Genomic DNA, 19,943 nt, shown 5'->3' with positions numbered 1-19,943 from the left:
AAAACTGTAAAATACAAGAAAAACAGCAATTACCCATACTGATTAGAAAAAAAACTCTCATGATTATTTCAATATTTGATTAAAGTCATTAGAAACCTCAAATCAAAAAAAATAATGCATATGTTTTTTATAACTCAATGGATAGTTTTCATTGTAAAACTTATGTTCATATACTTTTTTCTTAAGAAAAGTCTTTAATTTATTCATATTTAGAAGAAGTTTACTTTATTTGAATTGCTTCCTTCCAGCAAACAATTCCCCCGATATATTTTCCGTATTCAAGGTGACCTCAGTGTGACCCATCTCGTAAAAATCTGGTGACCACAATACGCATGGATGTCCTTAAAATAAACTATTTTCTGAATTTACATGTTAAACACGTGCTCAAATTCCATGCTTTTTTGTTTATTTTTCGTCAATTGTTGACAAACAGGTGACAATCGTTAAACTTCGGCTTCAAAACACGAACTTTAATTACCTGCCATATTTTCACAACAACACTGACCGATTGAAAAAAAAATTGACGATTATACGAAATTTACACGAAAAAAATGATAAATTCGAGCACAGAAGACTAAGTTTATGATGTTTGTATGCATTGGTTTAAGAATTGGAAGAACATTAATTTTCTCCGGTCACTCGTTTCTTATGACTTTAAGTATAATGTGAGATGCATAATGACTATATTGACACCAGGAAGCTTCTTCCTTCTTTCTGTCCACAATTTTTGCACCTATACCAAAAAAATACAAATTTGTCAAGTTGTTCTAAATCCTGTTTTACAGATTGATGGCTGTGAGACATATATGGTAGAAGGTTCAGAACTTATGTTAGATTCCTCCAACTTCAGTAGATATGGAAACTTGATGATCAATGCTACAGTCACAGAGCAGGCTACAGGTATGTATAACTCGGATGAGACTCTAGGTATGTATAAAAAGGATAGAAGGTTATTTATGTGCTGCTGTCAGACAAACTTCAGGTAGACAGATATTATAAGACTGGTTATCTAATACAATATTATTTTCTTCTTATTGACTTGATAGATGAATCTTATTATAGTCTAGATGTATATACAGTGAACACATTACTCACAAAAAAGCTCAGATCTGAGTGAAACTTATCATCCGTGTGTGGCAGACTAAATATCATTTCAACCCAGAATTATAAATGGCTATTTCCCCTTAATTTTATTTCACCTGGATCTGCAAGCTAGAAATTCTTCATATAAAATATTTATATCAATCTGTATAGTGTAATTAAAGAAATATCTTTCCTTACTGGAAATGGATAACAATCCACAGCTATGAGTTGACAGAATTAACTTCCTTGTGATGAGATACTGTAAAGTATTCTTTATTCTTATTTATAGGTATATCACTGAATGGGACAGTGAAGGGACCAGAAATGACATTTGAAGCTCTCAAACTGAAATTTGAAGATGACACACATGGATATTTTAAGGATGCATTCCCTTATTATGCTAGAGTAAGTCATGTTAACATTTGTTAGGTGCATTAGTAATTGTGTTATGCTCAACTTACATTCTGTATCTATACTATTAAACGAGAAGACCTCATTTTTGGTGTCGCTTCTCCTCCTTTCTCAATAGATTGATCATTGTGACTGTATGTCCTATAGGTACCATGCATAGTCGCATTTGTCATCCATTCTTATGATTATTCAGTTTCGGTTATTTTGGGAGAAAAACGGAAAAAAAAGAAGTCCGGATATGTGTCCGTCATCACCCCGGCTTTTATTCATAGATAACTTCCTCTTCCGTTTATTTTTGTAAATTTACATTACTACAAACCCTATATTATCATTGCCTGAATCGTTATATAAGAATGTTGTCCCAAGTGTAAACATCAACCCAGGCCGTGTGAAAATAAAAAAAACATTTTTTGTAATTCACTTATCGTCACGTAATAAACGCATAGCTTATATTATCCTGTTTTATTTAAGATTCATGCAAGCCATTTTCACATTGACTAAATCGTTATATGTTGTCCCAAGTGTAAGCAGCGACCCAGGCTGTGTGAAAATAAACACAATCATTTTTGTCATTCACTTATCGTCACGTAAATAACGACACAGGCATAGCCTAAATTATCATGTTTTTTTTTGTCACGTAAATAACGACACAAGCATAGCCTATATTATCATGTTTTATTTAAGATTCATGCAAGCCATTTTCACATTGCCTGAATCGTTATATGTTGTCCCGAGTGTAAGCAACGACCCAGGCCGTGTGAAAATAAACACAATCATTTTTGTCATACACTTATCGTCACGTAAATAACGACAAAGGCATAGCCTATATTATCATGTTTATTTAAGATTCATGCAAGCCACTTTCGTAATCCCAACTGTAAGCAACGACCCAGGCCGTGTGAAAATAAACACAATAATTTTGTCATTCACTTATCGTCTCTTAAATAACGACACAGGCCCTATGAAAAACAAGAATGTGTCCATAGTATACAGATGCCACATCCGATCGGCACTATCATTTGCTATGTTTTGACCGTGAAATGGGGTAAAATCTCTAATTTGGCATTAACATTAGAAAGATCATATTATCATAAGGAACATATTTACTAAGTTTCGAGTTGGTTGAACTTCAAATTCATCAAAAACTACCTCGACAAAAACTTTAACCTGAAGCGGGACAGACGGACGGAAGAACAAACTAGAAAAAATAATTCCCATAAATGGGGCATGAAAATTTATTGTTGAGAGTAAAAACTTTAACCTGAAGCCGGACAGAAGGACGGACTAACAAACGAACGGAGGAACAGACTAGAAAACATAATGCCCATAGATGGGGCATACAAATTTATTGTTGAAAGTGAAAGTAGTGATTTGGCCAAAATGAAAGTAGGGTAGAGATAAGCGGGAGACAAGACTTATTTGGAACGTCGGGATCTGGTGCTTTTAAGCTCGGGATTTCGGAACTGATTTTTACGGGATGCGGGAATATTTTTTATTCTTTCGGGATGACGGGATATGAATTTCGTTACAATACGCACCTCGAGATTTCATGTTTTTAAGCCCGGGATTTCAGAATCAGGCCCCCTCAGAGCATCCCTCAAATGAGCGTTAGTCATTTATACGAGATTCAAATCCTACCATTGGCATGTTAATAGGGCTTTCAAAAGGTAAGCACTGATGTATTGTTCTACAAGCACATTTTATTATCTAATAATAATGGTATATAACTTGAGCAGTTTCATTTGTTTCATGTTTGAAGCGGTGCAAATTTTTAATTTAATTTGACTTTTACCAAAAAATGCATTGTACCAAAGAGAAAGAATAATTGTGGCATAAGGCCAGAAACACAAAAAAATAATCGAATTTAACAGAAAGGAAACACATAACGGACGGCTTTTTGATACCTTATATGAAATTCTCCAGTCAAAATATCTTTTACAAAAAATCATCCTACAACAGTTTACAAGCTTTATTTGCTCGCGATTTAGCGGGTGTGTTCTAGTAATTATTGAACAGAGTCTGAAACAATTTGTAAGGAAAGACAAATGGCCTAATGAGAACAGTCTAATTCCTTTAACATAATGTGCCTAAGATATTCCATGTTTCTTAGAACTTAGTTTTCATTTTGCAAATAGCATGGTTTAAAAAACTTGGATGTTGTTTTTTTTTGTATTTTCTTTTTTTGTTCCAGGGGTTTAGGTGACAGGCATCCATGAACTCATTTCTCGTTAAGTTTTTGGTCCTACTAAATACAAATTCTCCATAAAGGGATGTGATATTCTTTGAGTTACTCAGTTTTTAGGTAAAGATTGCATAAAATGCAATCAAAACCTTATGGGACTGACTTGATATCTAAATGTTCCAAGGCTGATCACTACCTTTTTTGATACACAAAATATAGTACTTTGATCATAACATTCTAAACATACTATCCATGAACACTTCCAGAAATTTATTGACGTAATATAATAGTTTTATGTGTTTTATTTATTTAGGTAAAAGTAACTAAGCCTGATGGAAGTCCTGCCCCCGGAGAACTTATTGAGATAAAAGCCGATAATTATGATCCAGAGTTTTATCTGAAGAGAAATTTTACCAGTGATGATGATGGACTTGTGAAGTTTGCTATAAAAACTTTACCAAAAGATGTTAATAGACTAAGTTTTAATGTAAGTTTTTTGTCATTTTTTTGTCTGCAAAGGATTTTATCCAACTATAAACAACAGCTGTACTTACTATATTGTAATGGAACACAGTAAATGGGGTGTGTAACAGATTGTGGTAAAATTTGGCATACAACTTTGGCTCTTTGACATGTAACATAAAGAAAAAAAATACTGCATTTATCTCTTTTATTTTCTGAAACATTACTGATTAAATTATTTCAAAGGAGGTGATAATTTAAAAAAAACAACACATAAAATCGGTGAAAAGCATTCTAAAATTTGTAATGAAGTCTGTATGCATGTGACAGTATGGTCCTTGGTAGAAAAATATCACAAAATATCAATACAAGTAAAACTAATGCTTTAAGCTTGTATGTCATCAATTTTAAATGTCTTTCACTACCAACTAGGTAACAGATCAGTTTAATAATACCAAAGTAAGTGACCGTCTGCTTATTTCATATCACTGATATGAAAATTTCTGTATCAACAACATATATTTTTTTTTTAAGAAAAAACTTATGTTTGGTACATAAATCTACTTTATACAATAATAAAATTTTGTATGACTACTTTTTTCACATGTAAAATTATTGTAGGCAAGGGCACCCAAGTACTTCCAACCATATGGCAGATATCATCATATTATTAAGATGTACGAGCCAAGTTCTTACCACAATGCTAAGAAATGGTTCTCTCCATCTAATAGTTATATCCACATACCATCAGTGGAAAACAAAGTTAAATGTGGATCCACTTTTGATTTAGAGGTCTTATATTCCACACCACTGGACACTCGGTACAAGTTTTTTGTACAGGTAAGTTGCTTATCTTATACTCATTACACATTCTTTTTTGTACAGTTATTTTACATTTTAGTTCAGATTTGTATGCCCTGCTGCTCCTTGCAGACAAAGTTCAAATTTTAACAGAAAGTCACCATTAAAGAGTTATGCCCTTTATAAATGGAGGAACACAATAATTTCCTTTAGTCTTTTGACTTTCTTAATATCATAATTCAGTCTTATTTAACTTATTTTGACAGAACATTACAATGAGGACTTAAATTCAGTCTTATTTAACTTTTACGAAGGAATATCAAGAAGAGGAAATGACCTATTAATGATCAGTTTTAATAATTATTGTAATTTTATATTTCAGGTTTTATCCAAGTCACATATGGTGCATCATACACATGTTACACATCATTTCAAAAGTCATGATGCTGTAAACTTTGACAGTTTACCAGAGGACATGTTACTTGATCCATACACACCACCTCCTAGACCAACATGGTTATACCCCATTGATCCTATACCCTATTATGGTAAGATGTGTATTTTGATGACCCATTTATTTCCCAGTCACTGGAAACTAACCGATTAAATTGCCATCCCTTTTTCCCTGTGTTCAAGCTTTAGTAAACTCATGCATTTAACATCAAGTTTCCAAAATATTCTATAGAAAAAACAAATAAAAAAGAATGGTGCTTTGAAACGCTAAAGATGTATATTTATGACACAGAAATTATTTTACTGCAATGAAACATAGGATTAATTTCCTATACAACTGTCTTATTCAAGGGAATATTTTTTGGACTCTTTTTCATATGCAACTTGATGTGACGTACTATGATTTTGTACAAACCCTAGCTCTAATCCCATCATATTATTAGCTCACCTGGCCCAAAGGGCCAAGTGAGCTTTTCCCATCACTTTGCGTCCATCATCCGTCGTCGTTGTTAACTTTTACAAAAATCTTCTCCTCTGAAACTACTGGGCCAAATTAAACCAAACTTGGCCACAATCATCATTGGGGTATCTAGTTTAAAAAATGTGTCCGGTGACCTGGCTAACCAACCAAGATGGCCGCCTTGGCTAAAAATAGAACATAGGGGTAAAATGCAGGATTTGGCTAATAACTCAAAAAACCAAAGCATTTAGAGCAAATCTGACAGGAATAAAATTGTTTATCAGGTCAAGATCCATCTGCCCTGAAATTTTCAGATGAATTGGACATTTTGTTGTTGGGTTGCTGCCCCTGAATTGGTAATTTTAAGGAATTTTTTCTGTTTTTGGTTATTATCTTGAATATTATTATAGATAGAGATAAACTGAATACAGGAATAATGTTCAGCAAAGTAAGATTTACAAATAAGTAAAACGACTGAAATGGTCAATTGACCCCCTAAGGAGTTATTATCCTTTATAGTCAATTTTTAACAATTTTCATAAAATTTGTAAATTTTTATCATCATTTTCCACTGAAACTACTTGGCCAAGTTCATTATTGATAGAGATAATTGTAAGCAGCAAGACTGTTTAGGGCTGTTCCAGAAAATACTATGTCCCCCCCAGGGACGGCACTTTTTTTTTTAACCCCCACCACCCACAGAAATAAAATTTAATTAGAACAGCACTCCCTTTGCATTTTGGTATTTCAAATACAACCACCCACATAATATTTAAAAAAAAATGCCTTCCTTGGGGGGGACATAGTATTTTTTGGAACAGCCCTTAGTAAAGTAAGATGTACAAACACATCACCATCACCAAAACATAATTTTGTCATGAATCCATCTGCTTCCTTTGTTTAATATTCACATAGACCAAGGTCAGTCAGGGATATAACTCTATAGGGTTATTACAGGAAAATAACATACATTTGTTATTGTGGATTAAAAAATCAAAGAAATGTGATAACATATGTATGTTACATGTTTCAAAGGGACAATATACTTCATAAGTTTAGTTAAAATGTATACAAGTTCTATTGATATTACTATTTTCTTTATGTATACTTAACTATTGAAAGATGTAACAGTTCATAGTATTCCAATTTTGAATAGTACACCTATATGTTATTACAGAAAAAATATGCCTGTAATAACTAAAGGGTGTTATCACAGCTTCTCTATATCACTTCAAAGCATTTGCTCAGACATAAATCATGCTTAATTACAATGTATTTTAATTTATTGTAAGAAATAATGACCAGAGCATGTAATGAGGTTCTGCGCAAGTTTCTCAGTAATTCCCAAGTGTCTTATATAATAAGTTACATTCCTATAATAACTAAGCCTTGTTATCACAGCTAAGTTAATTCCTAAATATCCTTGTCTCATTGATTAACCATGGTTAATCAAAAATGTATTAATTCCATTTAAAAATTAATTAGCAAGGCTATGCATTTAGTTTCTGCGCAAAGTCTCAAGAGTTCCCTAGAGTCCACTATAGATTAAAGAATTTTACAAATAACAAACATATGTTATTACAGATTTAGAAAATTTAAGGAAAAGTATCTGTAATAACACACGCAAGTTATTTTCTGTAATAACCCTATAGAGTTATATCTCTGACTGAAGGTGAGCGACACAGGCTCTTTAGAGCCTCTAGTTATTTTCATCACCTGATAATGCATTTCATTCGATAATAAACAACCTTTCATCATTATCATCAACTTAAAAATAACACTGGTTCCTTTTTCTGATTTCATTGTTTAAATATTAATTTATATCTTAAATAAATTACTGTGGAAAGGAACATATTTTGAATTCTTTTATCCTAAGAAAATATTTCATTATATTAATAAAATAACTTGTATATTTGTATAGATGATCCTGAACTTGGCTTTAAACCAGAAGCAGAGAACATTACCATTAGTTTAGGTATGCTGTATATATATATTATTTTATTTATCTCTTACTTTCCTGAACTGTTTAAGAATTTTAATCTTAAAACTCATCTGAATCAGCAACAACAAAAACGATGAAAAACTAAAAAGAATTAGTAGATTATTGGATGATTCAACCCAGCCATTGATAACCTTCACTAAATTAAAAGAGATACTGTGGATTCAATATTATTCGTAGAATACCAATATTCGCGGAAACCGATGAATCAAGAATTCAAATGCTCAACAAATAAAATATTTTCAATAGGCTTTGTATACAAAGATAGGCAAAGCCAGGACATCAAATATCAAGGAATGTCCATTAGAGAACACATAGAAATACAAATGTTATGATAAATTCAAATAATTAAAGCGTTTGTTACAATCGAGAGTTGATGATTTACACAATATTCTAAAAATTTCTATAGTTACATTATTTACAGTTCAATAAAAAATAGTATCAGTTTGAAATTATACAGTATTGGATGGGATATATTTTGCCATGCTTTAATCTGTGTTCTTAAGTATCTTATTTTATTGTAGATGGAGATGATGCGACAGTAAAACCAGTAAGTTATGTAACATTCAAAATAAAGACATAAACTGGGGAGATGTGATACGATTGCCAATGAGACCAACTATCCACCAGTAACCAAATGATGTATATGTGACCATCTATAGGTCAATATTGCCTTCGACAGTGTGTATAACCTTTTCAGTTGTATTTCAAATAAGTTTACAATTTTATGCTAATGTAGTGGAAGGGGCAGTAAGTTTTACCCTTGTCCGTCTGTACGCAAGTATGTCTGTCTGTCTGTATGTACGTATGTCCCAAATTGATTTCCGTTCTCTAACTTTTGTTTGCCTCAACCAAATGTTATGAAACTTATACACATTACTAATTATCACAAAACACATGTCATTTTGAAATTTGGTGAGGTCACTCTTACCATTCTAGAGTTGTGCCCCTTTACAAATGGGAAAAATTCAGCAACTTTTCATTTCCTTTCTCTAACTTAAGTTTGTCTCAACTAAATGTTATGAAATGTATATATAATGCTTTTTACCACAAAACTCCTGTTTAATTTCAAATTTTGGTAGTATCACTTTTACAGTTCTTTAGTTATGTCCCTTAACAACATTATATGCTAGCGGGGTCATCATCTGTTCCCAATTGCATTTCTTACGCTTACATCAGAATAAAGGTATTTTGTTTAATCTATTTAGGTAACACAATTTCAAAGTAACAGGTTTTAAAAACATATAAATAGTTTTATTTCCCTAACATATATATCATTTCCTTCCAATGAAATCAGTCTTTACCAAAGTTGGTATTTTTTTAAACTAATCCCTTTGATGATTGTAAATGAGGTCAGATCCGCTTTAATTTTAGCGTACAGAAAAAAAATCCCTTCCATTTTGCTTGATTTTAAAAGGTTTTGTTTTGTAAATACCCACAAATTTTTCACTCCATAACACATTACATAGATCGAATGCCATTCAAGTGAATACATGTAGTTCTTTCCAGTGCTTTAAAGAGCATACATATATATTCTCGAAATTACAGTAAATTATATTTGAAATAATAATATGTTAATCTTAACAGGAGCCAGAACCAAGAGAAGACAAAACTATGGGTATGTTTTTTGTGTACCTATTCAATTATGATGAATTAGGGTATAGTTAATGTTTAATAACTCATTTCTATATGTATATTTATCTTTGTTTATACTGATATAATAATCATGTACTGTCTTACCATACAAGTACTATATTGACAGGAACTCCCCAACAAAAATAACACATTTGATTCTTACTGTATACTAAGATTTACAATTATGTTAGTTACATACTATAAATATTAAAAACTGTTCTGCAATTGATTTTCAAAAAATTATAGTAATACATATTTCATATTTAATCAACAAACGAAATAAGCTTGATACCTTTCGACAAACTTTTTTTTTTAAGTGTGATTTATGGTAGTTCCATTCAATAAAGGCATGGTCTTTCTAACTTTCAGTTCTTGAAATTCTTTTAAATATGTGTTTCAAGATTTTATCAAAATTTTTATGCTCCTTAAATGAGGGTATAAAAAATGGTATATAATTGAATACTGTAAATTCAGAAATTTTTGCTTGTATTTATTGATACCTTTTTTTGAAATATATACAAAGATGCAATATTTTTGCAATTAGGAAAATTGTACACAGAATATGCAATAGATATCATGATGTGAGGTTTTATTATTGCAGTACTCACCCAGTGTCATTATTTATGTTAATAAAACCTTGCAATAATATCTGAATTTGCAGTGTCATGAGTTTTGTTGAAAATATCCCTTTTATCGTCATGCATCCTTATCTATTACATTATTATTATGTAAATGTATGAATACCCTATTATGTTAACTCATTAGTATTCACACTTATCTAAAATTCAAACTGATGCATGATTCATGTGCAAAAAAGTATATGGTAAATATCAGAATATGCAGTGCATTAGAACTAACTGGTACCCTAGAGTCTAACAGGAATGATGAATGCATGAAGAATGAATAAAGAATGAAGAACACAGTATGGAATAATTAGAAAGGTAAATACTATCAATTATAATTTTCTTATAAAACCCTAAAAGGAGGGGGAGGTAAATATACAGGTTAATTACCTCTTTTTGACCTTGTGATTACCAGGCAGACCTATAAAATTTTTGTCACGTTTTTCTCATTATCTACAGTCAAATCAAACTACAAACAGAGCTTTCTAAAATATGGTTTTAAGACTCATGTAAGCATATGGGGCAATATGCGCAATTGTTTCTCCATAGGCCGTAATGGTAACGTTTTTTTCTGTTGCTCAGCCCATATCTTAAACTTGTATATGTATGATGGCTTGGTTCGAAGCTGAGACATTTTTACATATGTGGTTAAATTTTCAGGGTACGAAGTGTGATTCATTTTTTCCGTAATTTAGCAAACCCCGAGTATCCTTTTGCGATGTGGCTCCTCATGGTAAAAAATCCCATTTTTAACACAATAAGTTCTTTGAAATTTTTATACTTTGAACACATTTAGTAGCTCCATGGTTTTTACACATTTATTCTGTGTTCCCTTACTTTCTAAATTAACACTAATGGTTCAGCTCAGTCATTTGTTTATCATAAAAATGTGTCAAATATCACTACACAGAGATTTTTGTTTACACGTGACTTTTGTGTTCCTCATTTCAAGGCGCATTAGGGGTATTGTCCCATATACTATACTGAAGGATACCTTTTCAGCTTCAATCTCTAATGCACTTGCTGCTAATTAGCAAATACTTGTATTTTCTTTACATGTAATTGCCATGAATAAACCAAGAGCCACTTGTATATTGAAATTGATGAAAATCTGACATTTATATTAATAGCTGTTATGTCATAACTCCTAAAAAGGAATGCTGATTTGAAAATGTTCACAATAGAGACTTGTTTAAAACATGATTCGATGTGATAATTGACAGTAAAGTCCAAATGAAATTTGGCCAGAAATATATAAAAGGGGCCAAAATTGGATCTCATAAAATCTTTTCTTTTTAAATGCAGTTGTAAAAAAAGATCAAATAACTTTATGGTAAGGTTGATGAAAGTTTATAGCTTGCAATTCCTTTTCTAGTGGAGTAGTTTTTTTAATTGGTGGATTTTTTTCAGGTTTGACCCAAAAGGAGAAGCGATCTATTAAAGAGGAAAATGAGGAATCTATGTTAAGAAGAAAAAAAAGAGATATAGGTTAATATACCCCTTTATAGGAATAGAGACTTTATTGCATTCACATGATCCTAATTTATTGAATATTTTGGAATAAAATTTATACCAATGGAAGGTATAGGTTAGGCCATGCTAAATTAATACCTCATTCGTTGGATTTCATGTGTGCTGTGCAGTGAAAAGACACAAGAAAAAAGTACTAATTTAAAAACCCTGGGTCTGTTTCTAAATTTATATAACCAAAATTTTAATCAATTGTGTGTTAAAAGTTATAAATGTCTGACAGGGAAATTGACATCCAAAATCGTCAAGATTTCAAATTCAAAACTTTTTTGTTTTATAGTTATGGATAAATCTACCAAAATTGATAAAAGATCTCTTGTGAACTATATTTGATAAAAATAAATTCCAGTAAAATGATTCTCTTTTTGTTTTAGTAATGAGAAAGCCTACTATTCAGAGATTTCCTAATGATATTACGACCACAGAAGGACAGACTGTAGAGTTTGTATGTGGAGTTGCTGGAGACGCAGGGTTGCTAGTAATTTGGAAGAAAGAGGGAGGGGAAATCAGTGTTTTTTCTTCAACTTTTACGACAAAGACTGTCGGTCCTAAAACTACAGTAGAAAATCATACCTTACGCTTAGAAAATGTTACTAGACAGGATGCTGGCATTTATGTTTGTGCTGCTGAAAATCTAGTTGGAGAAGTGGAGGCTGTTGCCAGACTAGTTATAAACAGTAAATATAAAAACATAATTATTTCAAAGCGGATGGGGCATTAAGTTTTACCCTCGTCTGACATCCTAAAATTTATTTCCATTCTCTAACTTGAGTTTGCCTCAACTAAATGACATGAAACTTATACACAATGCTTATTACCACAAAACATTGCACAAGTTTGAATGTTGGTGGCATCACTTTAACTGTTCTAGAGTTATGCCCCTTTATTAATAGAAAAAATGCATAATTTTTTGTTTCTGTTCTCTACCTTGAGGTTCTCTACCAAAAGTTATGAAACTTATACACAATACTTATACCTCATAATACAGATCCAACATGAATTTTGGTGGGGTCACTTTAACCATTCTTGAGTTATGCTCCTTCATAAATGGAAAAATTACATAATTTTTAGTTTCTGTTTTCTATCTTAAGTTTGCCTCAACTAAAAGTTATGAAAATTATACACAATGCTCATTATCACAAAACGCAGATAATTTGAATCTTGGTGGAGTCACTTAAACTTTTATCAAGTTATGCCCCTTTACAAATGGAAAATTTGCCAAATTTTTAGTTTCAGTTCTGTAACTTAAGTTTGCCCCATCCAAACATTATGAAACCTGTACCACAATACTTATTTCCATAAAACTCAGATGAAGTACAAATTTGGATAGCGTAACTTTTATTGTTTTTTAATTATGTCCCTTTATAATGTTTTATGCAAGCAGGTTCATCATCTGTGTCCATTGGGACACATTCTCCATTTATTTTATTCTGCCTTAATTGATTTTTGAATGAAGAAAAAAATATTGTATTTTATTTTTGTGTGGAATTCATTGCTTATAACCTTTTAATGTATAAGTTCCTGGCATTTTCTAAATTAAGGTATTTTGTAAAATGCCTGAAAAATGTAAGTAGTTTGTTAAGCTTGTTTTCGAAAAGATAATACTTGATAACAAGTTAATACAAATGATAAGTAATTTTCTTTGCAATATATAGTGTTTTTGGTCAGATGCATCTCAATGACAAGTAATTTATTAACAGGTTACCTGAGACAGAACAGGCAATTTGCTGAACTATGTATCAAAATTTCAGTCATTTCTCAAAATAACTAGGTATTTTTAGTCATTTTACATAATGCCTGAATTAAAAAAAATGCTTGTAACATATATAAACCATGAGTCTTCAAAATACACTGACAAAAACATGTACTATGACTACTTTGAACGTATTTGACACTTTTGACCACTGTTTTGAAAATTGTATATTTATAGATGTGCCAGAAATTGTAATGCTCTATAAAAGGGTTGGTCAATATGTGGGAGAAGAGGTAGTATTGGAATGCTTTATTACAGCAATTCCAAATAATTATGCTTCCTGGTTATTCAAAATATAGTGTTTTTTTTAGTTTTCAGAAAACATTGTATGTGATATCTGCACTGGACAATCAAATTTGCTCATTCAAGAAATGTGTTCTGCTGCAAACATCTATAAAGAAGGCATCCTTTGTATATATTACACAGATATTTACTGTGTATTGAATTAGGGATACCTAATATGGGTTCCAAAGATCCATTATGTACCTAGCACATGATCTATCAGTTTGAATTTTAGATAGTTGATATTAAGTGTACCCCCACCCGCCATCTTCCCTCTCCATTTAAAAATTGTCCTATGTTTAAATAAACTTTTGTAATTTACAAGATTATTTCATTCTTTTTAGCCGTGTCCAGCCATAGATGTACAAGGCTAATAAACATATTTTTCCTAAGTATTTCACCTGTTTCTTTTCCTCTTTTTTATAGCCCTAAATAGTCCATGTGATATGATGGCTTTACAGGCTTGTATGATGCCAGTCTCCCGAATCAACCCAGGAAATGTTAAAGAGATGTGCCAGTGAGTGAAATATTAAAGTAAAAATATGAGGTTTGATTGTTAATGTTACAACTCTCCATGGGAGACCAAAAGAAGGAGAAGTTATCAACTCTAGGTTACCATTCCGCTTTTACAAATGAGCAAAACTGCACTGCACAGCAACACACTGAAATCAGATTATAATTTTACCAAGATTTTAGTTAGAGATTTCAGTTTTGGAGGTTAATTGTTATAAGTATAAAGATAAAATGTGGTATGATTGCTACGATACAACTATCCACCTTAAAACAGTTGATATAGATGTATGAAAACTATTTGCTAGAATGACACTTTTCACACAAGATGTGTATACAATGAAATCAAAGGACCATACTACCTAATACATGTGAGAACAAATAAGATGTCATTTTTTGCAGTGACAAAATGAAGAAAAAAACTTTATTTTACAATCTTTTTGTGCTTCTTTTATAAAGCAGAATATCTTCTAGAAAGGACTAGGAAGAAAAGTGCTTAGATGAACTTGTTTTTCCGTAGATTTTATATTGTTGAGAAACTGATGGAAAAAAATGAACTTTCCAAATTGTAATTGTATGTTAGACCTGGGCTATGGGAGATAACTCTTATTTATTAGTGATACATTTGTTATATTTAGTTTTATACAAAATTTAAATAACTTCTATTAATCAGAATCTTCGATTAAACATCTGACACTAAAATACAAATGTTTATAAGAGTTCTGTCCCTTCGAAGGTCTACCACTTAATGGTTTCCATTCAATTGTCAACTTTTGCAACTTCCAAATCCCAGCCTTGTTTTTTGAGGTTGAAATATCTAGGAGCAGCTTATACAGAATCAAGAGACACACATTAGGTGATAGAAGTATTTTATAGATGATTAAATGTATCTTTTTTATTTGTGTAGGACATATGAAACCTTTGACGAATGTATCAAGCCTTATCGTACCAGCTGTAAGGAACAACTCATCAGTGTATCATCTTTAGAAGATATGTACAATTCTATGTGTAGTAAGTTAACATACAATTCTATGTTGACATACAATTCTATGTGTACTAAGTTGACATTCAATTCTATGTGTAGTAAGTTGACATACAATTGTTGACATACAATTCTATGTGTACTAAGTTGACATACAATTCTATGTGTAGTAAGTTGACATACAATTCTATGTGTAGTAAGTTGACATACAATTCTATGTGTAGTAAGTTGACATACAATTCTATGTGTAGTAAGTTGAGTTTGTTTTAGGTTGTGTATATATTTTTGTATCATCAATGTATTTAATATTTATTACACAGTTTTGTCAAAATAAGTACTCTGGAAAATATAAGTTATTCATGAAGTCCTATTTTTTGGAGAATATTATTATACCTCAACTCTAGGATTGAGGCTAGCGATGTGTTTTAACATGTCCAGAATATTTGCTCTGGCAGATACCTGCTTCCTGAGGGCTGATACTTTGAATCTTTCAATATGTTAGATAAACTTAAAATGTTTTGTCATAAAATTCTCCAATGCTATTTTGAACAGAAATAATGACTTCATTTTTGTCAACAGTTTCACACTAAGAATATATGCATTAAGATCAAAGGAAAAATGTTCAAATTGTAGATTATATTATACTGAATGCAATATTAACTAGCTTTTCCCTTTGTTTTAAATAAAACTTAGTCTTTTCTCAAATTCTTTATTTGTAAAAATTAATCTAAAGCACTTTAAAACCTTTCGTTTGGTTTTTATGTAAGCCATATTAATCTTAGTTCTCCTTTTATTCACATTTTTTATTTGTCTTTTCTCAAATTCTTTATTTGTAAAAATTAATCTAAAGCACTTTAAAACCTTTCGTTTGGTTTTTATGTAAGCCATATTAATCTTAGTTCTCCTTTTATTCACATTTTTTATTTGACCCCTACTTTAGAATACTCTACACCAGAGATAAGTATGTCCAACTTGATATAAATCAATCATATGTTGTTTTCTATTTACAGAAAGTAAATGTGACATGGTTGAATTGTCTAAATGTATGGCACCAATGATTAAATTAGAAGGGAATTCTATGCTACAAATTTGCAAGTAAGTTTCTTAAAGAAAGGACATTTGTTTTCAAAATAAACTTTTCTTTTTTATGATGCTTGACAGTTTTGATTTTTTTTGGTGTTGCTGGCCTGGTTCGACAACTGGAGTGAAAACAGTGACAAAATCCTGTAGAATATATTTTCTCCCATAGGATTTTTAAAAATCCTGCAGGATTATGAGAAATCCTAAAAGATAAAGTCACAATTCCATAGGATATTATTATATTCTACAGGATATAAATCCCTTATGAGATTAAAAATATACTTCCCTTAAGGACTAAATAAATTCCTTATGAACTCATTTGCTATTAAAGGAATATCTTTCCTATTGTTTTGTGATGTTCCTTATTCTGGACTACACAATTATTTGCATTGACAATCGTATTGTAAGCGTTTGTAAAATACCAACAAAACGGACAAAATCATCTAAGATGACATGTATCCAAATTTATTCCTATGAGGGAAAAAAATAATCCTATAGGAAAAAGTTTATCCTAACTGAGAACAGGACAAGATTAATCCTTAGGGAGAGAAAAAAAATCTGGTAGCAGAAAAAATATCCTACTTGAGAGAGAAAGTCCTTAATGATAATCCTATAGGATAAAAAAAATCATATTGGATTTAACACTTTTTTTGAAAATCGCACAGGATTATAAATCCTGTAGGATTTTAATTTTATCCCATAGGATATTAAAAATGTGTGGTTCCAATTTACACTCATGAGAAGTGCAAATTAATCCAAGAACATGATCTTGATTTACTTGCTTAATTGTAAAACTTAGCCATTCTAGCATATGAACAAGGGCCCGGAAACGGTCATATTTGCCAGTCATGTCCTAAACTGAAACTATAATGTCCTAAACTTTTAATTGGGATTTAGGTCAAATTTTATTTTTCTACATTAATCATTTCGGTCATTTCGTTGACATCGACTTTCAAAATCACCATTTTGAACATATTTTTGTTTAGTTATCGATTTCCTGTAATTAAACTGCCACTCCAATAAAGTGTTATAATCCTGAGGGCCCTCCTAATAACTATATTAATGCCTCCGGGAGCTATTGGCTAATGATTGTTAATCTCTTTACCTGTGTTTTTAATTCATTGTAATTCCCACCTGGCAATTAATCACAAGCTCCAAACTATTATTATAAAGAAATAAAAATTCCATACCAACTGGCTTCAATATTTAATTACTCAACAAGTCAGACAATTGTCAATTATGATTTAAAATCAAATTAAAACTTGGTTTAATTTTGTAGAAAAAAATATTTTATTACTTCTAACACACGTGCTTTGTTTACTATGTAATACGCATGCTTGAAATTCTCTTCCACAGATTTAGACAATTAATCGTAAATTTTAAATAATTTCATCCTAAATAAAGCCAGTGCAACTATTTTAATTAATATTCTTACCCTATTAAAGATAAAATATTAAAAAGCCGATGATTTCCTGCGATTTGGATAAACAAAACTAATCCCAGAAATGAGTCCGGAATTGTTCGTTTTAGTATTGTCGCAGAATATCTGGTTTGAATTTTGACTTCAGAATCGAAAGAAACGTAAGCGATAACTGGGAATATTATCGTTTTGAGTCATTAAAATCATTTATTTTTAGACTGCTGCCTTCCCTTAATTGCCCTTGATCAATTTTTGGAAAATGGTAGGACAAATCATGAAGTAAATGCGATGCAACTGTGAAACAAGTTTGTTGATGCTACGAACATGACGATCGAGTATGAGCATACTCATAATGAGTCTCATGCAGTAATGTGATTTTGGCAATCATCTTTTAAAAAGGGGTATCAACTTTTAAGTTGTATGAAAATGACCGAAATTAGGTGAAAAAATTTCCGGATCCTTGCATATGAAACATATTAAACTTTTTTTTTAATTTCAAGTTTCATATGACTTTAAAAAAAAAAAAATTTTTTTTTTTTTTTTTAAAGGAAATTTACTGACCTGAAGACCTGTATTGAGCCCTATTGGAATGACTGTAAAGAATCTACAGAAATACAAAGTGTATCCATGATGCTAGACTCATATGACACTCTATGTCCGGAGAACAAAGGTCTGTACATTCTTTAGAAAATGACTCAATAAATTCTCTTCATTTGAAGGAAATATTCTATTTTTTGCAGATCCTTGCACATACTTGGGTATACAAACAACAAAAGCAAACACATACACACTGTTATAGTAAACATACTAGCACATAGACACTGTTATATTCCATGTACAAGCACATACACACTGTTATATTACATGTACAAGCACATATTCACTGTTATATTACATGTACTAGCACATACACACTGTTATATTACATGTACAAGCACATACACACTGTTATATTACATGTACTAGCACATACACACTGTTATATTAAATGTACAAGCACAAACACACTGTTATATTACATGTACTAGCACATACACACTGTTATATTACATGTACTAGCACATACACACTGTTATATTACATGTACAAGCACATACACACTGTTATATTACATGTACTAGCACATACACACTGTTATATTAAATGTACAAGCACAAACACACTGTTATATTACATGTACTAGCACATACACACTGTTATATTACATGTACTAGCACATACACACTGTTATATTACATGTACAAGCACAAACACACTGTTATATTACATGTACTAGCACATACACACTGTTATATTACATGTACAAGCACACACACACTGTTACATTACAATTACAAACACACTATTATATTACATGTACAAGCACATACACACTGTACATTTTGTTACATATAGACACTTGACACACTTTATCTAGTCCCACGTGTAACTACAAACTTGATGTATTGTATAACTGTGGATTCATTATTATTCGTTGGATACCAATTTTCGTGGGTTTCGTGGGTACAGGTGAACCACGAAATCAAATGTTCAACGAAATACATATTTCTAATAGGCTTTGTATACAGAGAACTCGGGGGGGCCACTTCCTATGTAATGACTGGTAGGGATGAGCCGCTGGAATAGGTCACTATTTCATGCTTCATGATATATGAAAAGGGTGAGAAATTCAGATTAAATATATCAATAGGTTGATATTATTACTTGCTGGATATATATTATAAGTATCTGAAACTAATCAAATGTTCCTGTTTATTTTTAATGCGGTTAAACCACAGTCGTAAATGCATCAGCTATTTGTCAAACCAATTAAACTCTATTTATTCAATGTGGTATTTCTACTGAGGTTAGATATAAGAGCAATAAATCCAATCATTTTGACATTTCCACCTCATTAACATTGAAAGGTTGCATGCATGAAACATTAGAAGAAATTCCATAGCATAGTGTCAGCGTGACAAATCAGTTTTTAATTAATGTAAACTCAGTAAAAGTGATACTATCTGAAGTGTTACTACAATTATCTGATAAAACATTATCTATTGTCTTTTCAAATTGAAATTTCTTCATAATTAGAGTTATAAAAGGGGCAAATAGCACTGGCAAAATGAAGAGTGAAGAATTTATTGAAAAAGCAATGTGTGATTATTGCGACTGCGTTGCTTCTAAACCAAAACGTAAAATGAGCAGGACCTCAAAATTTCTGTAAACTCTAATGTATCAGAAGATAAAAATATCCAAATATACCTATAGGTCTGGTTTTTTTTCATTTAATAT

The 19,943-nt window shown here is 31.3% G+C and overlaps 1 protein-coding gene across 4 annotated transcripts in view; it reads left to right on the top strand.

The window, feature by feature from the left end:
- The window catches only part of LOC134715211 (alpha-2-macroglobulin-like), an 85,182-nt gene that overhangs the window by 13,821 nt on the left and 51,418 nt on the right, over window positions 1–19,943 (top strand). For all 4 annotated transcript variants that reach the window (XM_063577247.1, XM_063577249.1, XM_063577248.1 and 1 more), the window contains exons 9-20: window positions 786–900; window positions 1,373–1,488; window positions 3,990–4,163; window positions 4,760–4,978; window positions 5,322–5,487; window positions 7,774–7,827; window positions 8,376–8,401; window positions 9,439–9,469; window positions 14,101–14,191; window positions 15,092–15,195; window positions 16,177–16,261; window positions 18,215–18,336. In XM_063577247.1, coding sequence (XP_063433317.1) covers window positions 786–900; window positions 1,373–1,488; window positions 3,990–4,163; window positions 4,760–4,978; window positions 5,322–5,487; window positions 7,774–7,827; window positions 8,376–8,401; window positions 9,439–9,469; window positions 14,101–14,191; window positions 15,092–15,195; window positions 16,177–16,261; window positions 18,215–18,336 — 1,303 coding nt within the window. The remainder of the gene's footprint in view (window positions 1–785; window positions 901–1,372; window positions 1,489–3,989; window positions 4,164–4,759; window positions 4,979–5,321; window positions 5,488–7,773; window positions 7,828–8,375; window positions 8,402–9,438; window positions 9,470–14,100; window positions 14,192–15,091; window positions 15,196–16,176; window positions 16,262–18,214; window positions 18,337–19,943) is intronic.

The sequence above is a fragment of the Mytilus trossulus genome, chromosome 4, assembly GCF_036588685.1.
Source record: "Mytilus trossulus isolate FHL-02 chromosome 4, PNRI_Mtr1.1.1.hap1, whole genome shotgun sequence".
NCBI classification, from domain to species: Eukaryota; Metazoa; Mollusca; class Bivalvia; order Mytilida; family Mytilidae; genus Mytilus; species Mytilus trossulus.
This window is presented reverse-complemented; position numbering and strand designations above follow the sequence as displayed.